Source organism: Silene latifolia, chromosome Y (genome assembly GCF_048544455.1).
Source record: "Silene latifolia isolate original U9 population chromosome Y, ASM4854445v1, whole genome shotgun sequence".
In the NCBI taxonomy this organism is placed as follows: Eukaryota; Viridiplantae; Streptophyta; class Magnoliopsida; order Caryophyllales; family Caryophyllaceae; genus Silene; species Silene latifolia.
The window spans coordinates 173,479,378-173,507,001 of NC_133538.1; the positions used below are offsets into that span (position 1 = coordinate 173,479,378).

The following is a 27,624-nucleotide window of genomic DNA, read 5'->3' on the forward strand; positions in this document are numbered from 1 at the left end:
GCCTCCCCAGCTAGTCTCAAGTACCTGTCAAGTCTACTCTCCAGTTACGGTTCACCATAGGTGTTCACGAATACACTATCAACCATGAGGTTGAGTAGGAATAAACTAATCAACAATAATTATTCAGTATAAATAAACAACTGCAGTATCACATCCAACCGATATCCAACCATTGCCAACGCATCCAATCATACCATATACAAATCAAGGATTCCACTAGCAAGAGCATAACCCCCTTAACACCGTGCTTTGCTCAACAATAATAACTAGCAGTAGTACTTCCGTACCATGCTCAACTGGCAGTAGTACTCACCGTACTATGCACAACTGGCAGTATCAAATCACTTGTTATGCACAACGCGCAGTAGCATCTCTCCTGCTATGCACAACACATCACAATACTCGTATGACTTATCAATATTGCTCGCAGCGGTATAAATAACAGTGACATCCTTCACAACATTTAATATATTACGCTTAGCCACAATTCTTATAAAACATATCTCAGTTATACTAGAACATAATACAAGGTTGAGTAGAATATTCCTACCACTTCAGCAATCCTATAAAAGTAAGGAATCCAATAAATAGACTAAAAGTATTCTTCCATAAATCCGCCTGTAACACCCGCGAATTTTCCATTTTGACATTTAAAATTTATTAAACCGTTTGATTACTTTATTTTATATTTTTGAATTATTCAATTTAATTAATTTTATTTTAAACACGACTTTTATAAAAGTAATATATTAAAACTTATTTATATAAAAAAAATACGTATTTTAGTCGAACGGTAATAATAGTGACAGTAATAATATTAGTTTCCGTCTTAAGTTAATATAGACTCGAGACATTATTCCGTCTAGCTATAGACCGTCACATTTTCACTTGTGAGACGAATCTTTTCTCGACCTATCCTATATCGACAACACACTCACCTACCCTCTCACACTCTACCTTTTAAATTATTATTATTATTATTATTATTATTATTATTATTATTATTATTATTATTATTATTATTATTATTATTATTACTATTATTACTATTATTACTATTATTACTATTATTATTATTATTTTTATTATTATTATTATTTTTATTATTTTTATTATTATTATTATTATTATTATTACTATTATTATTGTTGTTATTGTCTTGCTGCACGTCCCCACCCCCTGCATTTCTCTTCCCTCATTTTTGTCTTCTTCTTCTTCATTTCAAAGCAGCAGCAGCAACAATCACAAAGCACCGTACACACCCATTTCCGTCCCCTTCAAACCCCGATCCCTCCTCCATTTCTCAACCAAATTTCATAATTCTTGCACCATTCTCTTCCTCGTTCCTTCCTCATTCTTTAAAGGTAAGAAAGTTTCGATTTGGTTAAGTTTTTGAAAATGTCGTCTTAAAACAACTCGGTTTTACGACTCAAACAACCCGTTTTCTTACTCTAGTGGCAAGCTTGAAGACCCGGAGGGAAGCTCGTGCTATTTTGGACGTTTCCACTCGGAAATTCGAGGAGCTAGGGTAACGGTGATAGGTTACTCGAAAAAATGTGAAAATTCTGTCTTATGTGTCGTTTTACGTGCCCATGTGTGATAAACTTGGATTCTTTATGTTTTTATCACTTGATTGGTTGTCTTTTATGTTAACTAAAGTCTGGTAATGAGTGTCGATGACGGTATGATAATGGTTGTATATTGGCGTACGATAGTAGGAGGTAGAATAGAGAGTGTGAGGTCATCTGCTTATGCTTGGTGCTGTTGGGTTTTGGATTATCGCCTCTGATTCTAGTTGTGTTTTGTTCCGTCTAAATTCTACTTCCATTTCTTAAGAAGAAATGGAGAACACCCATCCCCAAGACGAATAGGTTACAAACAAATGTTGTAGGTTTCGGAATTTGTGATGATTGTGACACTATATTGAATGCTTGCTTGATTATCAACACTTAAACTCGAAAGGCCATACTAAGTAGGCCATACTAAGTAAACCTTTGGTCCTTAGAGAGAGAAATGCTAGAGAGAGAAATGAGAGCATATTTCCAAAAATAGACATTCTGCATCAAATTCAGTACCCTAGATCTTCAATAATGACGCCGGTTAAACCTTCATCGTCTTCAATCATTAAAAATCATAAAAATTGCAACAAAAACGCATTAATTCAGAGATTTCTCCATCTCGGAACTTCCTCTCATTGTCAATCTTGCGTCAAATCCGGTTGAAATCGAGCCGTTGGACCTTGATGACCTTATTGCTGATGAAGAAGCAGAGGCATGGGTCACTCAGGGACGGAACAAAGGGAAAACGCAGCCGTCGACTATCCATGAAGAACCTGAAGGTATGTCACAATTCACTGAGTCAGAGGTGCAAAAGGAGCTTGCTTTTTGGAAAAATTCTGTCATCTGTTTCATTCTTGGAGGTAATACTCCTTGGGATGTTGTTGAAGAATTTATCTTGGGATTATGGGATGAATATGGTATTGACAGGATTTCATTCATGCCTTCTGGTGTTTTCCTTGTTCGGTTCAAGCGGTCAAAGGATCAGGAGACTGTCTTAAACCATGGTCACTTCCTCTTTGAGAACAAACCCTTGATTGTTCGTCCTTGGAGTGCTCAGGACCCTCTAACTAAATCTGATGTTTCTGTTGTCCCTGTATGGGTTAGATTGTTGAACTTACCCTTAAAATTTTGGGGACAGGGGATACCTAAAATTTCTGGTTTAATTGGAGACTATGTTAGATGTGATGAACAAACAGAGGCTAGAACAAGGCTTGGGTATGCTAGGGTTCTGATTGATGTCCCTTTCAATCAGCACCCTCCTAAAACTGTTAAGTTTCTAGATGAAGCAGGGAATTTGGTTACCATAAATGTTGAGTTTGAATGGTTTCCAATATTGTGTAAGACTTGTGGTGGGATAGGACACATTGATAATGCTTGTAAGAAACCCAAACGTGCTACTAAGCCTAACGGAAGGTAGTGCAGAGGTGGCAACCAAAGGTTCTAATGCCTAAACCACAGTCACAGGTGCCTGTTACTAAACCTCCTTCTCCTAAGGTTATAGTGCCTAGGGTTCCTGCTAGTCCAAGGATTCCTGCTGTCTCTACTCCTAGGGTCTCAGGAACTCATTCTAGGAGTATTCCTTTGGCCACCCCTGCTAGAGCAATCATAAGACTCAGCAGGCAGGAGTTATTGGACCAGGGTAGTCAGGCTGCTAAGTTTGGGCAGTACACTTTCATGGATGCTCTAAATAATGCTACCCCAAAGGTTGGCATTGGGACTGGTCTAATACCCCCTAATAAGGCTGGGGGGGGGTCACAATGATGGGCTTTTGGAATGTTAGGGGGTTGAACAGTCCAACAAAACAAAAACATATTAAGTGGTTCTTGCATCATCATCAAGTTGGATTGTTTGGCCTCCTTGAGACGAAGGTTAAGCCTTCTTCTCTAAATAAAATTAGTTCTAATATTTGTACTGGATGATGTGTGTCTACTAACTCTTCTTATCATAAAGGAGGTAGGGTTTGGCTTTTATGGAAGCCTAACCTTTTTGATCTACAGATTCTTGAATACAATGCTCAGTTCATACATGTCCTAGTGCATGAGCTGGCTACTGGTTCTCATTTTTATCTTACTATGGTGTATGCATTTAATGGTGTATCTGAAAGGAAGTCTTTATGGAGTAGACTTCAGGACATGAGTGGTCACATTCATAGACCATGGCTCATCTGTGGGGATTTCAATACTGTGTTGGCTCCTAGTGAAAGGTTAGGAGGGAGTACTACTGAGGAGGAAATGGAGGATTTTCACAATTGTCTTAATGTTTGTCATATGGTTGATATGCCTGCTACTGGATCCTTATTTACTTGGAATAACAAACAGGAGGCTGCTACAAGGGTTTTTAGCAGACTTGACAGAGCACTTGTAAACCATGAATGGATTGATCAGAAAAATGAGTTCTATGCTCACTTTCATCCTGAAGGGTGCTTTGATCATACTCCTTGCATCATTCAGAGATTGAGTGATATGGGACAAAGGAAAGGAAGTTTTAAGTATTTTAATATGTGGATTACTACTGAGCATTTCTTACCTTGTGTTACTCAGGTTTGGGGGCATAGGATTACTGGTACGCCCATGTTTAAGTTTGTGAGAAAACTTAAACTCCTTAAACAACCTCTTAAGCAATTGAATAGGGAGCTCTTTGCTGATGTGGAGAACAACACTATGAGAGCTTGGAAGCATTTGGAATCTATTCAGTCTCAAATCAGGTCTGATCCTGCTAATCCAGAATTGATTGGCCTTGAAATTAAAGCTGCTAAAGAATATTAGGAACTTCAGAAGGCTTGTGACAGCTTCTTGCTCCAAAAATACAAGGCCACTTGGATTCATGAAGGGGATACTAATTCTAAAGTTTTTCACAGTTACATGAAAAGTAGACAGGCAAGAAATAAAGTGCTGAGGATTGCTTCTGTACAGGGGCAATGGCTCACTGAGCCAGGGCAAATTCAGTCTGCTTTTTTGTCATTCTATCAGCAGCTCTTGGGGGAGACACAGCCTAGGAAAGCTGTCAATACAACTATTGTTAAAAGAGGGCCTGTCTGTAATCAGGAACATTGGGACTGGTTGAATAAGCCTGTCACAAATGATGAGATCAAGGAGGCTTTATTTCATATCCCTAATCATAAAGCTCCGGGTCCTGATGGATATTCTAGTGCATTTTTTAAAGATGCTTGGAGTGTAGTGGGGGAGGAACTTTGTGAGGTGGTTAAGGATTTCTTCATTCATGGCAGATTACTCAAGCAGTTGAATCATACCTTGGTCACCCTTGTTCCAAAAGAGGAATTACCTCAGGATGTGACTCAATTTAGGCCTATTTCATGTTGTAATGTTGTTTACAAGATTATTTCCAAATTGATTTGCTCTAGGTTGACTAGGGTGCTTCCTGATATTATCAGTCCTACTCAGGGAGGCTTTATTAAAGGTCGCAACATTATTGAAAATATTTTGGTCTGTCAGGAGGTTATAAGACTTTACAACAGAGCTTCTGTGTCACCTGGGTGTTTGATCAAGGTTGACCTAAAGAAAGCGTATGACTCAGTTAACTGGGATTTCTTGCAACAGATGTTGGATGCACTGAGCTTTCCTGAGCATTTCAAGCACCTTATTATGGAATGTGTTACCATTGCATCATATTCTTTGGTGATAAATGGAGAGACCTTTGGGCACTTTCATGGGAAGAAGGGGCTCAGGCAGGGGGACCCTTTATCCCCCCTACTGTTCACTATTGCCATGGAGTATCTGTCTAGGGTGCTCAACTTTACCACTGAAGTCCTGCATTTCAGGTATCATTCTTTGTGTGGGAAACTGAAGCTTCATCATCTGATGTTTGCAGATGATCTGCTACTGTTCTCTAGAGGAGATTCTCATTCCATAATGCTGCTATTACGCTCCTTTGCTTCATTTTCTGCTGCATCTGGCTTGGAGATGAATAAGAACAAGTCTAATATTTACTTTAATGGTGTTTCTAAGAGAGTAAAAGATCAAATTTTTGCCAAGTCTGGGTGTGTTGAGGGCAAGCTTCCCTTCAAGTATCTTGGTGTACCCATTACTGCTGGCAAGTTGGGGAAGAGGGAGTGTCAGGTCCTTGTGGAAAAAATTGTTGAGCGGATCAGAATGTTTGGGTCCCGGCACATTTCTTATGCAGGGAGATTAACATTAGTCCAGTCTGTTCTTACTTCTCTGTATACTTATTGGGCAAACATTTTTCTTCTTCCTAAAGGGGACCTTCAAAAGATTAATAGTATTTGTCGCAACTACTTATGGGATGGGACAAGTACTTATGGTAGGGTGCCTCTGGTGGGATGGGAGCAAGTCTGTACTCCCAAACATGAAGGAGGTTTGGGTATTCGAGATAGTTTCTAATGGAATGTTGCATCCATTGGTAAACTGGTGTGGTGGGTTTATAGCAAGCTTGACAGTCTCTGGGTGAAATGGGTACATCAGTTATTCTTAAAAGGGTGTCCCTGGCCTGCATATGTTCCTAAGTCCCATTTGAGTGGCAATTGGAAGGCAATATGTAGGACTAGGGATGCTCTTACTACTGGTTACCTGAATGGTATTTGGCTTGCTGATTCTAAGGGATATAGTGTGCAGTCTGGCTATCAGTGGCTTCGTCACAAAGAACCAAAAGTTGGCTGGGCTAAACTAGTCTGGTGTACTTGGGCTATACCTAAGCATTGCTTCCTGAACTGGCTCATTCGGAAGAATGCTTTAAATACTAAAGTTCGTCTGCATAAGATTGGTATATGTCCTGATGAGTGGTGTTGTATCTCATGCAGATGCGATAAGGAGACAATCCCACATCTCTTCCAAAGACTGCAGTGTGTCCTTGATGTTCGAGACTCTGTGCAAATGGTTGCATTCCTATGCCTCGCTGGGAATGGCATTATCTGGTTAGGAAGAAGGAGATGACCTGCTCTTAAGAAGCTGGTCTGTGTAGCTGTCTTTATGAGTGGATATTATGCAGTTTGGCAGCAAAGGAATGCTGCTAGGATAGAAGGTGTTGTATTGCGTCCTGATGTTTTGTCTATGCACTGTAAAGCTTTGATGAAAATCAAATTGTTAGGACAGTTGAGTAGAGTTAAGAAGATTAGTGATAGGCAATGGCTTGAACAAATCTTGATGTAAGCTAGTATAAATTATGATGTATCATGTAACCTTGGTTTGTGCTTAATGAGATTACTTACATTTCACCAAAAAAGAATGCTTGCTTGCTTATTTTATTTTTATTTTCCGATTGATGTACCATTTCATGCATCTGTTGCAGATTCTTTGTATATGAACACGATAAGGTCTTTTATGCATTTCTCGCTTATTTTGTATTTTCTTCCTTAAACCCAGTGTATGTTTTGGAGTATTAGTCTCTGCCTTGTTAATTTCGAAATCTCGCTTTCTGTTATTTGTCATTACTTGAGTTCAACTATGTGAGAGGTTGACTGTAGTGATTGATCAATGTCATTAGGAGACCTGCTTTTTATGTGCATATATATATATATATCATGTACATATTACAATAACCAACAAATCCTTAATAGATACATCCAGTCATGACGTTTTCTAAGGTTTTGGGCTTAGGGTGTTTATTTAGTAGGGATTTGTTATGTTAATTAGTTGGATTTGTGTAGTTAAAGTAATTGGGCTTGTTGTATGCCATTTATTGGATTTCATATAGGTCTTTTGTTGGGCTTTATATGAGTAAATGGTTGGACTTAACATAACTAATTTATCGGGTTTTACATGATTAAATCATTGGGCTTGTTGTAGGGCACTTGTTGGAGTTCACATGCTCTATTTGTTGGGTTATCATGTCTAATGTGTTAGTCTTGTCACATAATTTGATTGTTGGGCCAAGCTAATGATTTGTATTTGGCTCATGAATGAGTCACATGTCCGTGTTTCCGTTTCATTTCGTAAATTATTCATTACCGCTTGTTATATTTTATTTTAACCGGCGTGTTTATTTATAAAACGAGATATTTGTTAGTGTAATGCAAGTATGAAAGACTTATCATAAATATTACTTCTAAAGAGTCGTATTCTTGTGGAAATGCCATAATACCATCGTATGTGCTTGACATACATTTTCGACCTGCTTGTGTTGTTCTGGCAAGTACGGGTTTGACCTACTTGTGTTGTTCTGGCAAGTACGGCTTTTGGCCGCTTGTGCTGTTCTGGCAAGTGCGGTGTTTGGTCACTTGTGCTGTTCTGGCAAGTGCGGTGTTTGGTCACTTGTGCTATTCTGGCAAGTGCGGTGTTTGGTCACTTGTGCTGTCGGACAAGTGCGGTTTTGGTCACTTGTGCTGTTCTGGCAAGTGTGGTTTTTGGTCACTTGTGCTGTTCTGGCAAGTGAGTTTTATAGTTATCGCCCTACAGGGGAATTATATTTTTATGAGTAGTAAAGGTCTTGCTTGGTTATAGATATTGGTATTTGTCCTTCAAGGCAAGAGTTATGCCTTGTGTTATTTGCCTTGGTCCTATCGGATACTAGGGGTGAGCTATAAGCCCTCTAGTAGCGATATTATCGTCGGGATTGATGTTCCCATCTGTTCTTATGGTGAGATGCAAGCCATAAGTATGAATGTGACATTAGTAGCCACGTCCCGTGCAATGTTTGCTAGGTGGTTTTCTAAGTAATGGCTACAGATTCTATTCTTGTAATTTGCATTGATTTAGCCCTTACTTAACTGCTTCACATGATTCTGATTCTAATCTCATATTTATGTTGTATTTTCTTGAAATGTGTGCTTTTGTATAAATGATCGTATTCTTGTCTTTCATATTATTTAATTATCTCACGCGAATAGTGGAATCTTTATTATGCTAATGTTTGTCTATCTTGTTCCATCTCATTTAATTGCCATGTTTAGAAATAAATTTGATATTCTTATCTTTTGTAAGTATCTTATATGACTTACCTATTTTAGTCCTTTGTTATGTTCATTTTGACATTTTGTGGCTAGGAGAACCTTGAATTACTCCCCACTGACTGTGGCGTTCATGTTTGCATGAATGACAGGTATTAGTTGGTGCATTTATGAGGTGAAGACATGTGTCAGCTAGCGAGCACTTTGGCCTTGTAGTCGGTTTATTAGGATTGCTTAGACTCACCTTTTTATTGTATTTACATTCGAGGGATATATTTTCCCTCACCTTGACTATCACATTTGTATAATTTAAGCTTTATTTCCGTAATCTTTATTTATGTTTTGGATTTTTAATGAACCCGCGCTTTAAATTTTAAAAGTTTTCAAAAATTTCCTAATTCTCGATTAATTTTATAAGTCATATTTTCCGCGTTACTGCGGGGGTTCACAGTTGGTATCAGAGCCTCTTTTACTCCCGACGCACACACGTGTACCTCAAATTTAAATTTGAACTTGACCTTGAATAATTAATGAGAGATGGGTAGAACATAAGGACCTAAGGTGGTAGCCTGTAGTGTGTTTGCTCTTTGTTAGGTTCTAACATGTTTGTTAATTGTCATTTAATAATTGTTGCGCCCTTTGATCAATGATCGTGAGCTTACTTACGTGAAGATCAAGATTTGGTGCCTATTGCCGAAAATTGAAGATTTGTTCAATCTTTTGAAGAATGCTTCTACTTCCTCGAAGATATTCCTCGTTCTGGTGCACCTTGCCTTGTTCTTTTACTTCTTGATGCCTATTCCTTTCTCTAAACTCCCTTTTCTTTTTCCTTGAAAGTTACTCTTGTACCCCCAACTTGTCCTTTGTTCCTTGCTAATCCCCCCTTGACGCCTTGTAGATAGTTCCCTTTCTTTTGTGGAATGTTAACCTTGGTTGAAAATTTTGACTTTTGAGGGGATTGTTTGTGGTTGACCCATAACCCTGGTTTTGAGAGGTTGTGATGTTGGAAAGACTTAGATAGTCTGATGAGACATACTTAGTGATTCTTATACCTAGTTCCTTGACAAAGTGAGTATATCTGATTGGTGGATTCTGTGTGTTAAGTGTGAGCTACCTATGATACTAAGGTTATGGAACTTGGCCTTGTTGTTTATACTTGGAAGTTTGAGTTGAGCTTGAGGTTAACACAGTCGGTATACTTTTGTGAGTGTTGTGATGATTACATGGGAACCATGTTAGGTGAGAGTTGTTGCTAGTTTTGGGATCTCATTTGGGTATCCACTTTGCGGTAATGAGGATTAGTAGCCAGAGTTCTTGAGATGCAATTATAAGTTGGGATCGATAGAGGTTGAGCCGAGATGAGTTAGATGTTTTGGGTGGTTGTCTCGTGGTTTGGAGAATGTCACCATCTAGGCTTTAGGTTTCGAGAGTATAACAAGACCTCGTTGGGATGATAGAATGTGCAAAAGAACTTTTGAATTTGGATTTTGATTAAGAGTTGTACCATTTTAAGAAACCAATGGTTAACCCTAGTTGGATATGAGTATAACTTTGTTAGAAGCTTTGACCTTGATCTCGTGGGGGTTGTATGTAGATGTTTGGGGATTTGGAGTGGTGAAACCACACTTATAGTGGAGTACCTTGTTTCATGTAATTGCTTAGGATGAAGTAACGTAAGTGTTGTGAGGGAATCCTTGGGAGTGATGTTGTTATGAGTTTTGTGGTTAGGAAGTTTTCGGAACCGCTCAGGTTGATGTGGTTATTTTGGATTTGAGTATCTGGCGTTTTCTTGTTGTCTAATTTACCCTTCTTCCTTGTTCACAAACGTTACCGTTTATACCTCTCTTCCTCGCTTCATCGTGCTCCTCCTTTAAGTTTGACACTCGTAACCTGTGAAACTCTATCTTTGACATCCTTGTTGACCTTACCTCGAATCTTACCCCTAGGAAGTTCATCATAGCTCTTTCGTTGGTTAAGCTTGGTTCCTCTTAGCGTACCTTGTTTTTATGATGTCTAAGTTACTTTTCATTTCATACAATTTCTAAACTTTTCAAGGCACCATTTTTGGATTCGTTGTTAAAAGTTTATGTTACTCTTACAAAACTATACCTATTTTAAAAGGGATGAAAATGAAAATTTGATTTCGTTCCCTATTTGTTCCTTGAATATAGACTTCTTTATCATAATTTTAACTGCTAAACCCGGGATTTCTTTAAATTTTATCCAATTTCTACTAACTTTGATCTATTTGTGATTCTTTGTCAATGTTTAAGGTTACATTTTTAGGGATTTGACTCATTTTTGGGGTTAAAAGTGAAACCTGTATTTCTATTTTGGCTTTTGCAAAAGAAAATTTGAGTGGATTACCTTTCTCTTTTGATTTGAGCGTTGATCGGATGTTAGAACTCGTTATTAGAGACGTTTAATAACTTGTTCTACGCTTGTCGGCGAGTGATTTTTGTTTCAAATTTGTCTTTGACTTGGAAATCTAGCGTTCTTGTGTGCACGACAAGAGCAATTTCGTTCCATGAATGAGGCTTATACTTTGGAAAACTCTTCATTAATGTTTTTAAAAGTATTTTGATTTTCGATTTATACAAATGATTTGCTTTTTGACCTTATCTTTGATTTGGAATGTCATGTTCTTGAATGCGCAACGAGAGCACTTCCGTTCCTTTGAGGAGATTCTGGTTCTGTCGGAAAATTTTATTTGAATCTTTTGAAAGAATTTTAATTCTTACAATACGTAACCTTTTAATGTTTTGGTTACCGATTTCAAAAGTCCAGTTATATTTTTATAGGACTTTTCATTTCTATTTTTCAAGTTTCGACGACGAAACTTTTTTAAAAGATGGGGTGATTGTAACACCCGCGAATTTTCCTAATGGGATTCTGAATAGAGTGAATGCTATCTGTAGGAACTTTTTATGGGCTGGTAAGTCTGATTATGGAAAGGCTCCTGCCATTTCTTGGGATACTTGCTGTGCTCCCAAGTTAGAGGGAGGATTAGGCCTCAAGGTGGCTAAGGATTGGAATAGGGCAATTCTGGGTAAGTATGCTTGGTGGATAGCTTCTAAGAAAGATCATTTATGGGTTAGGTGGGTTAATCATGTTTATATGAAAGGAAAAGAGTGGACTGATTATTCACCTCCTTCTGACTGTAGTTGGTCATGGAGGAAAATTTATCATAACATGATTCTCTTTTCCCAAGCATACACCAATCATAAATGGCTGAACTCGAATCTGGACTACACTGTGAAGTCTGGTTATGAATGGTTAAGGCACAGCAAACCTAAGGTTCCTTGGTTTCATTTATGTTGGAACAGGTTAAACATTCCTAAGTCTGCATTCATCTTCTGGGCTGCACAGCATATGAGGTTATTGACTAAAGACAGACTGAATCAAATGGGTACTGTGGTGGATCTTACTTGTGATATTTGCAGGACTCAGAGTGAGGACCATCAGCATCTCTTTTATGATTGTGCATATAGTGCTGAATGCTGTAGACTTCTTCACCAGCGTCTGCTTATCAATTTCCCTATGAGTGATCTGGTGAGGTGGTATTCCTCTGCAAGATGCCCTAAACTTCTCAGGAAAATCAGTGGGGCCTCTCATGTGTACTTGGTTTACATCATATGGAGGGTACGAAATGAAGCTAGGCTGAAACTGTTCGTGAGGAGACCTGAGCATGTTATTCAACTTATTATCACTGATGTTAAGGCTAGGTTCTATATACTAAATGTTAGTCCTTTGAAGGTTACGGATAAAGGATGGCTTGACAAACTTTAAGTCCTTTTGTAGTGTTCTTTTGTAGCTTCGTTCCTATTCTTTCATTTTTTGCTCATTGAAGAGTTGTAAATTGAACTATTTGAGGTTCTGTGATTAATATACTTACCTTTCCCAAAAAAAAAAAAAAAACACCCGCGAATTTTCCATTTTGACATTTAAATTTTATTAAACCGTTTGATTACTTTATTTTATATTTTTGAATTATTCAATTTAATTAATTTTATTTTAAACACGACTTTTATAAAAGTAATATATTAAAACTTATTTATATAAATAAAAAAATACGTAGTTTAGCCGGACAGTAATAATAGTGACAGTAATAATATTAGTTTCCGTCTCAAGTTAATATAGACTCAAGACATTATTCCGTCTAGCTATAGACCGTCACATTTTCACTTGTGAGACTAATCTTTTCTCGACCTATCCTATATCGACAACACACTCACCTACCCTCTCACACTCTACCTTTTAAATAATTCTTTTATTATTATTATTATTATTATTATTATTATTATTATTATTATTATTATTATTATTATTATTATTATTATTATTATTATTATTATTATTATTATTATTATTATTATCATTATTATCATCATTATTATTATTATTATTATTATTTTTATTATTATTATTATATATTATTATATATTATTATTACTATTAATATTGTTGTTGTTGTCTTGCTGCACGTCCCCACCCCCTGCTTACCGTTCCCTCATTTTCGTTTTCTTCTTCTTCATTTCAAAGCAGCAGCAGCAACAATCACAGAGCACCGTACACACCCATTTCCGTCCCCTTCAAACCCCGATCTCTCCTCCATTTCTCAACCAAATTTCATAATTCTTGCACCATTCTCTTCCTCGTTCCTTCCTCATTCTTTCAAGGTAAGAAAGTTTCGGTTTTGGTTAAGTTTTCGAAAATGTCGTCTTAAGACAACTCGGTTTTACGACTCAAACAACCCGTTTTCTTACTCTAGTGGCAAGTTTGAAGACCCGGAGGGAAGCTTGTGCTATTTTGGACGTTTCGACTCGAAAATTCGAGGAGCTAAGGTAACGGTGATAGGTTACTCGACAAAATGTCGAAATTCCGTCTTATGTGTCGTTTTATGTGCCCTTGTGTGATAAAGTTGGATTCTTTATATTTTTCTCACTTGATTGGCTGTCTTTTATGTTAACTAAAGTCTGGTAATGAGTTTCGATGACGGTATGATAATGGTTGTATATTGGCGTACGGTAGTAGGAGGTAGAATAGAGAGTGTGAGGTCATCTGCTTATGCTTGGTGCTGCTGGGTAATACCTGTCGATGTGAGTATCAAAAATAGTATTTATAATTTCCAAACTACAACTAGCAAGCGGTAGTTGTAGACACCTCAAAATGTCTACAGGCCTGCGAACACCCGATGATGAGGCCCTTATTTAATTCGGAATGAAACTTACTTGAATTTGATATAAGGTTATTTATGCTCAAAATCGTCCCCAAAACAACCATTCTATACCTAGCCTCTCTTAATTAACTATTGGGAGTAATGTTATGTATTAACGGCACCAAACCGTAAACAATACCAAGGAGCTATACATTTTAGTGGGTCGTACTCAAGATGACTTTTAATTGGGTCAAATAAACAAACAAGGCAATCCACTCTATAAGTTTGCGACCCAATTCTTTCGGCCTAAGAAACGCAAGATCCAAGATCATGTTAGATTTATAAGCCCAAAAGGAATATGATATTAGCGAAATAAAGGTCCAATTCGGCTGATAGGTGAAGGAATCAGTTGGTACTAGGATAAGGGTAAACTTGGATGCTAAGTAATATAATGCCATGAATGGTGTTGAAACAAGACCACTTGCACTAGAATTCCAAGATAGACGTCCGAACAAAAGTTCTATCTTACAGAAATTCACATCCTTGTCAAACACTCCGTCTTAATCAGTATAAATACTCCCCTTTGCACCCTTATTCACACACAGAAAATTGACAGAAGATCTACAAAAAAATACTATTCCATACAAAATACTACCTTCCCAGAATACCCTCCACATACATACATCCATCCTATTTTGAGCATAAAGACGCCCTAAAGTCAATTCGAGTAAGCTAATTGTCGAAACGCCGTATCCAGGTAGGCCTGAGGGTGTCGTATCTATTCTTTACTTCTTATTTTATCGTAATTTAGCTTTCGTTGTATGTAAATAATTTGTATAAAATTGTTCTAAAAAAAACGTTTTCTTTTACTTAAATTGTCAAATATATAATATTACAAATAAATAGTAGAGGTCAGTTTGATGGGCGGTCCGGTGCCTAACACCTTCCCCGACTGTACCTTTACCCCGAATCCGCAATCTTTGGTTCGACGGCCAGGAGTGACGGATCGCCCCCATTCCAGGGATCAAAAGGGACTTTTCCGTTAAATTTGTTTTTTGTATGTTTTTTATAAAACCTACTGGCGACTCCACCTATTTACTATATTTTCAATAAGGAGATTTTTTCAGGGATCTCACAGTGGCGACTCTGCTGGGGACTAATAAGAGGGTAAGACTCGAAATTAATTGTAATAATGTATATTTGACGTTGTTTTCGGCAGTACTTGCAAGTATTGTGAGTGGAGGAAAAAAAAAAAAAGTTAAGAATGAACAAAGAGCACCATAATTGATTGCATGTCTACGTGCTGATAAGAACAACATATTAAGAACTCGTTCATTAAATAATTTGCTTTTGTGGACTCCTTTCATACATTGTCTGCTTCCCGATTTTGTTTCGTAATACTTAATTTATTACATACGTTTGACTTGATTGTTGATATTATATCTTGTTTTAGACAAAAAAGGTATAGGCTCTCCGTAAGCCAATATTATGCCATCTAAGCTACCCTATTCACCCTCGGTAAAGTATGTTGTATACTTAGAAGGTCCATTCGACCGACTAGGCCTTACACGTATTTTCCACCTCATGACGTCGTGTTTTGGCAACTCGCTTGGTCCATATACGACCGGTGAAAGACAAAAGCGAGAGATACCCTCGTGGTGTTTTAATGTTGTAGTCACTAATTTCCTACCCACAAACCTAACCATAGATCCCGTAGAACCTTTGTCTAGGTCATGTTTGATGTGTCCTGCTTGATTTATTTTTGGGTCGTGTAATTTATCTTTGTATGATATATCTTTCCCATAGCCATAATTAATTTTAAAAAAAAAAAAAACAGACAAGTATACACCGAGCTGTAATAGACAGTCCTTTGAGCTTCGTATATTAATAAAAAGTCCAAAACATCTGCAATTGATCATTAGAGTTAGAGTCACCATGCTGAGACATCACATTAGGATTGTCCTTTTCTAAACATACTTGCATCATGCATATGCATCCGCCACTGTCATAGCACATTACACTCCGTCAGTTTATCCGTCAGTCCATTCCTGCATTGAGTCCCTACACATTTAAGGTTTCCTTTTGTAAATATAGTAAGCATCTGCATATAGCATCACCAGTAGAGCATGCATTATTCACATCTAAGCAGCTCAGACCCACTCACCGTCCTGCGTTTTCGTTACGCGCGTCTGACCTTCAGTGTTTGCATATGGCATTATCAATTTATCACTATATCTGCTGTTTGTCAAAAAAAAAAAAAAAAAAAAAAAGGGGGTCAAGATTAGTGTACTTGTATTAAGTTTTACCCGCATCATTCAGTCCATTTGAGTATTAAACAAATCCAACATGCACTCTAGGTAGTTTGACATATGCATTCAGTATATATACTCCATTCTAGTCCTGTTATACAAGAAATACAATCCTTTTCTAAAGCTAAGATGTCATGATCCAGGATAGGGAAGCGTAAAAAAGATCCAAACTTAGTAGTCACTCCAGCTTGGGGACGAGAGAAAGGTACAGGGAGACTAATTAGTATACCGCAAGCCGTACTTGTAACCCAACCACCAGTCACCATGTCGCTCGAAGAATCAGTCAAAGACCTTAAGAATGCTCTATCCATTTTGACCGACCGATTGTCATCCATAGAAGACAAAATCAAGGATGACGGTAGTGGTGAGGATGACATAACCAAAAAGCTCAAGGACATGGAGAAACTTATCAAAAGAAACTCCAAGTATGCTGACCTACTCGATGTTGAATGTAACATGCCAAACATGCGAGGCAAACTACCTCCGAAATTTACAACCGCTGACCTACCAAAATTCAAAGGTACCGAGCATCCAGCTCACCACATAAGAAGCTTTGTACAAGCAATGGCCTTAAAAGAAGTGGATGCATCAATTTTTCCGGCTATTTTTCCTTCCACTCTAGAAGATGTAGCCCGGAGTTGGTTTTTCTCCCTAGATCCTATACGTGTTTCTAATTGGGAAGACATAAAAAAAGAATTTCTGACACAATATTCCAGCAATGCAGACTTATTAATCACAAGGCGAGATTTAGAAGTTACGAAACAAACTGAGAAAGAAGGTTTTACAGATTTCTTAGCCCGATGGAGGAATAAAGCTGCAAAAATGATTGAAAGACCGCCCGAAGCCGAACAGGTGGATATTTTTGTGAAAAATTTACGAGAACCTTATAAATCACACCTGCGCTATGCAGGCATTGAATCCTTTGCTCGGCTAAACAAGATCGGTATACAAATAGAAGATGATGTTGTCGAGTCTCATCGCAAAAATCAGTCCAAAGGTTGCTTTAACAAAGATAAGAAAAACTTCGCTTCAACCTCTAAAGGGGGAGATTCAGTAAATACTTTGGAACAAAAACCAAGGAGGGAGTTCACTGATCTAGGGATGAGCTTATCACGAGCACTCGACCGATTAATTAAGGAAGGATATATAAAACCTATAGGACCCACTCCAGATCCAGCCAACAAAAGTCCAAAATGGAGAGAAAATGAATATTGCAAATATCACAGAGGTAAAGGGCATGATACGGATTATTGCTTCACCTTAAGGAATGCTATCCAAAATTTGATTGATAATCGCACTATCCCGTTACCCAAAGCAGCTCGAAAGCCAAATAATAATAAAAATCCACTCGGAGACGTTCTGGCCATCTCAGCTAATGACTCCGTTTATGCTGACCCGACTCAGTTTATAGCTGATGTTATGGGTTTATGGGCAAGTGATGAGGAAGATGAATGGGAAGATGATGATGCTACTCATGATATTTGGGGTGATGAAGAACGTGAGTCTCATGACATTTGGGCAGATAATGAGGTTGAAGATAGCACAGATAATGAACCTGACCATGACCAGAACGATGTACAACATTTGACTCGCTCAGGTAGGCACTATAAACCTACTGACGCAAGCCCAACCCGGGTTATGCAAAGTAAAGAAGGAGAAAATAAAAATCCACAGGAAGATGATGCTCTCATTAAGTTATTCAAGAAATTAAAAGCTGACATTACTGTTTGGGACTTATTATGCAACTCGCTGGACCACAGACAAGCTATTCTAAATGCATTGACAAGTATGAGTGTCCCCTCTGAAACTACTCCGGCTGAATTGGCTAGTTATTTGACAATGGACAGAGAGGCGCCAATCATTACGTTTTCTGATAAAGATTTACCCCCAGAAGGGATAAAACATAACAAGGCACTTCACCTAACAACACTATGCAACAAAAAATATGTGCCCCTCTCACTAGTTGATAACGGATCGGCAGTAAATCTCTGCCCACTCAGAACAGCCCAGGCTTTAGGCTTTGAAGAAAAAGACTTTAAGAAGACTAATCGGATTGTTCGTGCATATGACAACACACGTAGAGACGTATTAGGGCTGTTGACAACTAATATAACTACTGGACCCATAGAAAAAAAAAGTCACGTTTCTGGTGATCGACATACCTGCCTCATATAATCTTCTTTTGGGAAGGCCGTGGCTTCATGAGCTTAATGCCATATCTTCATCCCTGCATCAAAAAGTCAAAATGATAATTCAAGGATCAGTAATCACTCTAGATGCATCACCTGGCAGAGTTGAGATCACACCCAATCCAGTATTGCAAGTTAACCATGGTGAAGATGACGTAGACCTATGGGGTTTCAGCGAAGAGGTCGCTTTCATAGAAGACGAATCACAACACATTGATAAAAAAATTATCCCCTATTATCCAAATCCTACTGTGAACTTAATAATGAAAAACAGTGGCTACATACATGGGACAACACTTGGTAAGACGCCTAAAAGGGCATCCGACCCTTCACTTAATCAAACCAAACACGACCTCTTTGGGTTAGGATATCACCCGTCCAAAAAAGAAATAAGAGAAGCATTGACAAAGAGAATGAGGGAGAAAGCAGCTAAGAAAGACAATAAATCCACAAACCATACAATAGGTGCATATCCACGCACATTAAATGGACAATTTGTCAAAGAAGGTGATTATTTTCCATATTTTAACTTTCCAGAACCATTCTTTGTCGAAAAGACAAAACAGAAAGTTCCCGGATTTGAAATATTTGAGGACTGTCACTTTTATGAGGAGGCACCTCCCCTCCCATTAAAAATGCCAACCAACGATTGGATTCCAAAAACAAATAATAATGCCTTTGGTTTACTCTTTGGACAGGCACCCATAAAACACTCAGACCATTTTGTCATGGCACTTCAAGACAGCAACTTTGACCCTTCTAAGCTAATCACAACTCATTACAACAATAACATGGAGCATGGATGGCGTAAAACCTGGAAGTGGACTACAACTAATGGAAAGAGTATCAAAATCAGTGTGGGAGAAGGGCCTATGTTTGAGGAAGCTGAGTCCGAACCCGAGTCTGAAACCGAGTCTGAGACAGAGAGTCAGTCAGAGTCTAGCAAGTCCAGCAAGCAAGGGTTTTCACCCTTCCATACCTCCATCGAGTCTAGTGTCCTACATGAGTCGGGGCTTAACCCTATTTCTTTTCATGCCGAATCGGGGAGTTCCCCTGTTATTTCTAGTTCAAATTCAAAGTCCGTGTCTAGTGATATACTCCTTAATGTACTTCTTTCAAAGGATAATAAAATAGCTTTCAATTACTTGTCTGGTTCTCCTACCTCTCCCATTTCTTATTCTGATTGTTTAGTTTCCAATGAAGATGAGTTGCCAAAAGATATAATAAAAGCCTTAACGCATCAGGAAAACAAAACATCAATAATTGAGGAAACGGAATTAATAAACATAGGCACAGATCAAGATAAGAAAGAAATAAAGATTGGGTTGTCACTAAACTCAGAAGAACGAGCAAGTTTGATTAAAGTACTCACAGAATATCGTGACGTGTTTGCCTGGTCTTATAAAGATATGCCCGGCATAGACAGAGAAATTGCGGAACATACTATCCCGCTGTATCCTACTGCAAAACCCATAAAACAGAGACTTAGAAGGATGAAATCAGAATGGGCATTAAAAATAAAAGAGGAAATACAAAAGCAATTAGATGCAGGTTTTATAAGAGTAGCTAACTACCCGGAGTGGGTGGCAAATGTTGTTCCGGTACCCAAAAAAGATGGAAAGGTCAGAATGTGTGTTGACTATAGGGACCTTAATAAAGCAAGTCCAAAAGACAATTTTCCACTACCCCATATTGACATTTTAGTGGATAACACGGCTGGTCACGCTCTACTTTCTTTTATGGATGGTTACGCGGGGTATAATCAAATTAAAATGGCCAAGGAAGATATGGAGAAAACTACATTCCTCACTGAATGGGGAACGTACTGTTATACGGTTATGCCGTTTGGACTTAAAAATGCGGGAGCCACTTACCAAAGGACCGCCACAACACTATCGTACATGACATGATGCACAAGGAGGTCGAGGTCTATGTAGATGATATGATAGTAAAGTCATTGGATAGAGAAGGTCATACGACCGCGTTACAAAAATTCTTTGATAGGCTCAAAAATATAATGTTCGACTCAACCCGCAACAATGTGCTTTCGGGTTACCTCTCGGGAAGCTTTTAGGATATGTTGTTAGTAATAGAGGCATTGAGGCTGATCCATCCAAGATCAAGGCAATTAGAAATATGCCACCACCAAAAACGGAGAAGCAAGTTCGGGCATTTTTGGGGCGATTCAATACATTAGCCGTTTTATATCCAAGCTTACCATGGTGTGTGAACCAATTTTTAAGAAACTAAAGAAAGGGGCATCCCTTGAATGGGATGAGCAATGTGAGCAAGCATTTGAAAAAGTAAAAAAATACTTAGAAAACCCACCTATCCTGGTCCCTCCAAGACCTGGACTACCACTTCTCTTATACTTGACAGTAACCGAGACATCAATGGGTGCAATGTTAGCACAAGTTCAGGATGGTCAAGAAAAAGCAATTTACTACCCGAGCAAAAATTCTGGAATACGAAACCAATTATTCTCCAATCGAGAAATCTTGTCTAGCATTGGTGTGGGCCACCAAGAAGTTAAGGCACTACATGTTGACCCACACAATTCATGTCATATCACGAATGAACCCTCTTAAGTATCTCTTTGAAAAACCAGTTCTTAGCGGCAAAATAGCAAGATGGACCATGATGCTTCTTGAGTTCGATCTTACATTTATGGCTCTTAAATCCATCAAGGAAAGGCAATTTCGATTACCTAGGCGACTTTCCCGTCTCGGAAGACAAACAGAAGCATACGACTTCCCCGACGAGGAAATATTTGTTACGATGACGACTATTGGCGCGCTTATTTTTCGATGGTGCATCCAATCAAAAGGGATATGGCATAGGTGTACTTGTTGATTTCACCGGATGGGGTACATACCCCACTCTCGGTCAAGTTAGATTTTAGCGTCACAAATAATGAAGCGAGAATATGAAGCATGTATATTAGGACTTGAGCAAAGAAGAAATTTCTTGGGATTAAAAACTTAAGAGTATACGGAGATTCGTCACTCGTTATAAATCGTTTTGGGAAAATGGAAAGTCAAAAGTGAGGGCCTGGCACTTTACCAAACATACCTAGAAACCATTCTCAAGCATTTTGACGATCCGAAGTTCATTTATTTATCCCGAGATGAAAACCAATTTGCAGATGCTCTAGCTAAATTGGCGTCGATGATCAATATTCCAAATGAATTAGAAAATATTCCATTGTGCATTGAAAGAAGAGAGGAACCAAAGATATCTTTTGTATGGCCCTTGATGATACAATGGGCGGTGATGACGCACCATGGTACACGGATGTTTTAAATTATCACTTAGGAAGAGGCTTTCCGCCGATTCGATGTAAGGACGCAGCCGCTATCAAAGGTTTGCGACAATTTATTCTTAGTCAAGGAAAATTGTACAAGAAATCTCAGCAAGGGGTACTCCTTTTATGCGTGGATGAAAAGGAAGCTCAAAGAATTATGGAAGAAGTGCATAATGGTACTTGCGGACCGCACATGAACGGTCGAATGTTAGCAAAAAAGATAATGCGGATAGGATATTTTTGGTCGACACGAACATGATTGTACTCGACGTTAAGAAGTGTCATAAATGCCGGTTTATGCCAATGCACAAAGATATACCACCTTCATTCTTTGTACAATTTGGCATCACCTTGGCCATTTTCAATATGGGGCATAGATATAATTGCGTAATCACTCCCAAAGGAACCGGAGGACATGAATTTATATTAGTAGCAATCGACTACTTTACTAAGTGGGTTGAGGCAGCGTCTTATGCTTCCTTGACTTCTAAACATGTTGCCAAGTTCATCACCGAAAATATAATTTGTAGGTATGGTGTCCCTCATGAGTTGATTAGCGATCATGGTTCCCATTTTAAGAAAGATGTGGTCGCCTTACTAACACATTACAAGATCCAAGCGTAAGTCGTCTCACGTATAGACCACAAATGAATGGGGCGATTGAAGCGGCGAATAAAAATGTGAAAACTATAATTGAAAAGATGACGAAAAAGTATCATGATTGGCCTACAAAATTGCCATTTGCTTTATGGGGTTACCGCACATCAGTTAGAACATCAACGGGAGCAACACCATATTCTCTAGTCTACGGTATGGAGGCCGTGCTTCCTATAGAACTTGAAATTCCCTCCCTTAGAATCGCACTAGAAAGCCAAATACCGTAAGTCGATTGGGTGCAAGCTCGATATGAAGAATTGTTATTAATAGATGAGAAAAGACTCGCGGCTCTCAACCAGGTTCGATTATACCAACGAAGAATTTCTCGTTCTTTTAATAAAAAGGTCGTGGCGAGGAACTTAAAAGAGGGTGATTTAGTTCTTAAAGAAATAAGGGCACCGGTCGAGACCCGAGAGGTAAGTTCAAACCAAACCAAGCGTGTCCATACATAATTAAAAAGATCTTAAGAGGAGGAGCAGTGCAATTAACAGATATTGAAGGGGTTGAGTTCAGTCAATTAACCAATCTTGATCAGTTAAAGAAATACCATGTATAAAGGAAAAAGCAGAGAAACGACCCACACCAGGTCGAAGTCGAAAAAAAAAAAAAAAAAAAAAAAAAAAAAAAAAAAAAAAAAGACCGAGAGGATATAAAGAGCCGCGGCAGTAAAAGAAAAACCAGAGAGCAGACCCCTTCTAGGTCGAAAAATAATTAGTGAAAAAAAAAACAGTATAAAAGTAGCAGCAGTCATAAAAAGAGAAGGAAAATAAACAAAGGAGGCAGTAATTCGGAAAGGAGACCCCTCTCAGGTCTTTTAAAACAAAAAACGAGGAAACAAAATAGGAAACAAACTTAAAGGAAACCCATAACAGGTTTTAATGGCAAATTCATAAGCACGCTATTGATATATGTCGCTCCCAGTTAGGAGTTTGCAAAAAAAAAAATATATATATACCATAAAAGATGGCAACTAATCTGAGGAAACTAATAATCGTTTCACTTATTCCGTGTCTAGAATCTATCATTGCAATAAAGTAATTCCTACTCTAACATTTGAGAATGCATAATTTCTCTTATTTCAGCCCTATGGCTATAGCTGCTGTTACTAAAGATTCCACTTGTCACTCTTTCGGTTCGTTAGCTACACTCTTCTTCCTAGGTTCATTCTGATCATCCGGGTCATTCTGATCCTTCTTTCTTTTCCAAACCAAACTTCTGTCTCCCCCACTTTTGTGTCCTCTCCTTAAGTCTTGAGTTTTAAGAGTCAGGTCAGGCCCTTCTCTCACCTCAATAGCATCAAGTTGCAGCCCACGTTCCGCATGGCGAGCTGATTCACGCTCCTCTACCGAGTGTGAAATCATCCAGGCCTTATAATGCTGGCTTATGTAGGTTGAGTCAGAATTTTTTTTCACAGTCCACGTCACACGCGCATTCCAATATTGGTACCAGTTACGTAAATAAGTGTGAGTCATTGGAGAAATTCCAGGAGAAATATTGTCTAAGGAAGGAACTCGTTGTGTACGCCCAAATTGTCGTAACAAGCGAGAAGGAAATATAAAAGAGGAATGAGTAAGCCCAGGTAGCCTATAATACGCCACAGAGGATCGCGGGGCAGTCATAGCATGGATACGCCACCATGGTATAGTCCAACGAATTGGGAATTCATTGCTCATCCAGTCCCTCCAAAAGCTAAGCGATCGCTCTCCTTTGATGACTCTTTGCCTTCCAGCGAAGCTATGGGGTTGATAAGACAAGGAATCAAGAGGTCGTTCAATTAGTCGCATGTGCTCTTGCAGCCACACCTAGGACAAGGATTAATTGAAACTGTTTCAAGAAGACCCACAACAGGTCGAAAAAAAAAATGAAAAAAAAAATGAAAAAAAAAAGAAAAAAAAAAAAGGAGAAGAAGAACAAGGAGGAGAACAGGTGTGTGGAGACACTAAAAAAAAGAAATACCTGAAGTAACAGGGGCTACCGCAAAACGCAGCCTCTGGATTACGTCGCAAGGTATCCAAACAATGAAGGGTTTCAGCTAAAACCAAGGCCATGGGGGAGCAGTCGTTGCGCATGTGTTTAACTACTTTAAGAAGACAGCCATGACCAAAAATAGTAGAAGGACTTACGAAGAGAAAGCGGTTCAGTAGGCATAATACCAGTGCTCGTTTTTATAACGGAATCAATAACGATCCTAGGGTAGCTAGGGAAGTGAAGTCGCAATCGACGACAGAGATTCACTCTACGACCATTTAGAAACTCGTCCAAACGACTGGTAATACCCAGATAGTCTCTGAAATCCTTTCTCAGCTCGTCATCAAGGTTAGGAAGGGCAGGAGGAGACTGAATAGATAATCCTAGGATGGCACTAAATTCTTCCGTCATGGGACAAATCTCACGATCGCCAAAGCGGAATACGTGAACTTCAGGATCCCAAAATAAGGCAGCAGCGCGTAAAAATTCCCAGGAGATCTTAACTTGTTTCAGTGATAGCAGCAAGGGTCCCAACTGAACACCAATGACGTAGTCCTTTTCATCCTTCGTGAGGTTGTCAAGCCATAATTTTAGAGCGTTTTCAAAATTTTGAGACATTGTCAGTAAAGAGGAAATTTTGAGATGGAAAAGTTTAAAGAGAGAGTGCTATTTAAAGAGAAGAAAGCTGGGGGCTAGTAGAAATCTTTATCCGTATTAAATACGGAGTTACCAGATACCCATCCTTGTCAGGTGCAGAATAGGAATAGAATAGGAATAGTTACTAAGATTTAAGAATTCTAGTAGAAGTCGATAAGCTGAACTTTTCTAAGAAAAATCTGAATTCGAATACTCCATCCCTGTCCTGGATCATGCTCAACAGCACCGTCTTTCATTTTTATTTAACGGAACTAGTAATGGACATGTAACATTTTTTTTTTTTTTTACAAACAAATGCGTCATTAATTGTTTAGTGTGGTCTTCATTGTCGAAAGTGCATCAACATGTATCCTTTGCATCATTAGCATATACTATTTGTGTCTTTCAGCATGAATAATTTGCATTAATGTCTAATTTCGCTATCAGTTAATTCGTATTATCAAGCACGCTACTTGATTCCCAAGACCAGTAAAACTATCAGTTCAATGGTATAATCAAGCAAATAACTTGACCAGTAAAGAAATAAATTGTTAACTGACATCAGTACATCACTTAATACGCATGCAAGATGTAGTAGCAAAGTACTACTCGAATGACCCATTTCAAGAAAGGACAAAAGAAAAGAAATTAAAGAAGAAAACAAGTGAAAGTGTGTACGAACAAGATATGTACAATGACTACAATTTCTCATGTGTTTAAAGATTTCCAAATCTCATTCAAATACCCATCTCCAAGTAACTATAAACATGCGTAAATATGAACCAGTCAATAAAGAGACGAAAATACTCACAGCTTGATCGGAGCTGGTGCCAAGAAATCTGCTCGAACGTCACAGCCAAAGGGTTCGACAGTGCTCCGTCATCAATCATCCAAATCGACATGCATATGACGGCTATGGCGGCGCAACGCGGATGTCGTCCCATATCAGGACAACACATTTCAGTAATCATTTAAGGAGTATTAATTCGAAATCAATCGACGAAAATAAAAAAGAAGCACTTACTTCGACGATACTCCGTCGCCAGTTCTGCGGTCGCCGATTGGGACTCGGGAGCAAACGGGCGGCGCCACTCCACTGATTTCATCTCATGATTGATCGGATTGATTCAAAGTAATGGTTGATTGGAGGGGTTTGAAGAAAATCAATTAGTTAAGAGAGCAAGGTAAAGGTTGGTCGGCGGATTAATACAGGAAGTATGATGAGATCTTGTTTTTCCTAAGCAATCTAGACTAGAATGTGGCACGTCATTGTGTTTTTGTTTACTCATTAAAAATTTATTCACTTGTCCACGTATTTCTCACTCGTCTTTAGGCATGTTTAAGTGTGCGTCTTACTCGATTTTAAACTCGCTCTTGTAAAATAAATTTTTACACCTCTTTATTTTAACGAGAAATAAATTTTTACGATTTTCAAATCTATCTTTTCAAAATAAAATTTTGCAATTTTCAAATCATTTGGTCGGCAGGCCCTAACATGCATTTTAAGTTCTTAAAATAAAATTTTCTGAACTTATCCTTTTTGCGAAATAAAATTTTGCAATTTTCAAATTTATCGGTCGGCGGGCTCTAACACGCATCTAAGTTTGTAAAATAAAATTTTACATTCTAATCCTTTTTCAAAATCAAATTTTGAAATTCCTCGGTCGGCGGGCTCTAACACGCAATCCTTTTTCAAAATAAAATTTTGAAATTTCTCGGTCGGCGGGCTCTAACATGCAATCCTTTTTCAAAATAAAATTTTGAGTTCTTTGGTCGGCGGGCTCTGACACGCGTCCTAGTTCATAAAATCAAATTTTGTGTTCTAATCCAGCTTCGTTCACCTGCGAAGTTAAGCAATCTCATTCCGTTCACCTGCGGAATAATCCAGCTTTGTTCACCTGCAAAGCAATCCAGTTTCGTTCACCTGCGAAACTAACCATCAACCGTTCACTGCGCTAAACAATTTCACGTTTTGTTCACTCGCAAAACTAAGAAACATCCCTTGGTCTGGCGGCCTCGATACGCAACCGAGTTCGGAAATCGATTTCACGATCTCACCTTTAAGCTAAACAAAGTTTAGCTATACCGATCTGACGATTCCAGACCGTAAACAAAGTTTTGTCATACCACTTCCATCCAGCTTATAAAACAATGTTTTATGATCCTCTATATCCAGATCCAAATTACGCCGACAGGTAAAATAAGAGGCCCAGGTATGTTTCTTATCCTTTATCTGTCCCGACCGGACTACTTTGACCTTTGTCTTACTCAGACTCGGTCAAAGTGGGGGCTTCTGTAGACACCTCAAAATGTCTACAGGCCTGCGAACACCCGATGATGAGGCCCTTATTTAATTCGGAATGAAACTTACTTGAATTTGATATAAGGTTATTTATCGCAAAATCGTCCCCAAAACAACCATTCTATACCTAGCCTCTCTTAATTAACTATTGGGAGTAATGTTATGTATTAACGGCACCAAACCGTAAACAATACCAAGGAGCTATACATTTTAGTGGGTCGTACTCAAGATGACTTTTAATTGGGTCAAATAAACAAACAAGGCAATCCACTCTATAAGTTTGCGACCCAATTCTTTCGGCCTAAGAAACGCAAGATCCAAGATCATGTTAGATTTATAAGCCCAAAAGGAATATGATATTAGCGAAATAAAGGTCCAATTCGGCTGATAGGTGAAGGAATCAGTTGGTACTAGGATAAGGGTAAACTTGGATGCTAAGTAATATAATGCCATGAATGGTGTTGAAACAAGACCACTTGCACTAGAATTCCAAGATAGACGTCCGAACAAAAGTTCTATCTTACAGAAATTCACATCCTTGTCAAACACTCCGTCTTAATCAGTATAAATACTCCCCTTTGCACCCTTATTCACACACAGAAAATTGACAGAAGATCTACAAAAAAATACTATTCCATACAAAATACTACCTTCCCAGAATACCCTCCACATACATACATCCA

At 38.4% G+C, this 27,624-nt stretch overlaps 1 protein-coding gene and 1 long non-coding RNA gene across 8 annotated transcripts; one reads left to right on the plus strand and one right to left on the minus strand.

The window, feature by feature from the left end:
• The first annotated feature begins 4,420 nt into the window (after positions 1-4,420).
• Positions 4,421-12,207, plus strand: LOC141629451 (uncharacterized). The gene is made up of 5 exons (XM_074442452.1): positions 4,421-5,866; positions 5,999-6,437; positions 6,522-6,678; positions 6,822-6,896; positions 11,337-12,207. Exons 1-5 carry the CDS (start codon positions 4,421-4,423, stop codon positions 12,205-12,207), a joined length of 2,988 nt encoding a protein of 995 aa, XP_074298553.1.
• A 3,191-nt stretch (positions 12,208-15,398) lies between these two features.
• Positions 15,399-25,926, minus strand: LOC141626467 (uncharacterized). Of its 7 annotated transcripts, none has more exons than XR_012536053.1 (6): positions 25,664-25,926; positions 25,451-25,552; positions 19,447-19,535; positions 18,048-18,112; positions 15,741-15,814; positions 15,399-15,624 (listed from the first exon to the last, which is right to left on the minus strand). It is a non-coding gene; the product is annotated as an uncharacterized LOC141626467 (long non-coding RNA). The 7 variants fall into 7 exon arrangements; XR_012536049.1 differs by having other exon boundaries at positions 15,400-15,637; positions 15,741-15,811; positions 25,664-25,925; XR_012536048.1 differs by having other exon boundaries at positions 15,400-15,637; positions 25,664-25,925.
• Between the last annotated feature and the right edge of the window lie 1,698 nt (positions 25,927-27,624).

Coding starts and splice junctions, on each gene's coding strand:
- LOC141629451 (XM_074442452.1), top strand. CDS start 4,421: ATGAAAAGTAGACAGGCAAGAAATAAAGTGCTGAGGATTGCTTCTGTA. Junction 5,867..5,998: donor CTCTGGTGGGATGGGAGCAA/GTCTGTACTCCC, acceptor TGGGTACATCAG/TTATTCTTAAAAGGGTGTCC. Junction 6,679..6,821: donor TGGCTTGAACAAATCTTGAT/GTAAGCTAGTAT, acceptor CATCTGTTGCAG/ATTCTTTGTATATGAACACG.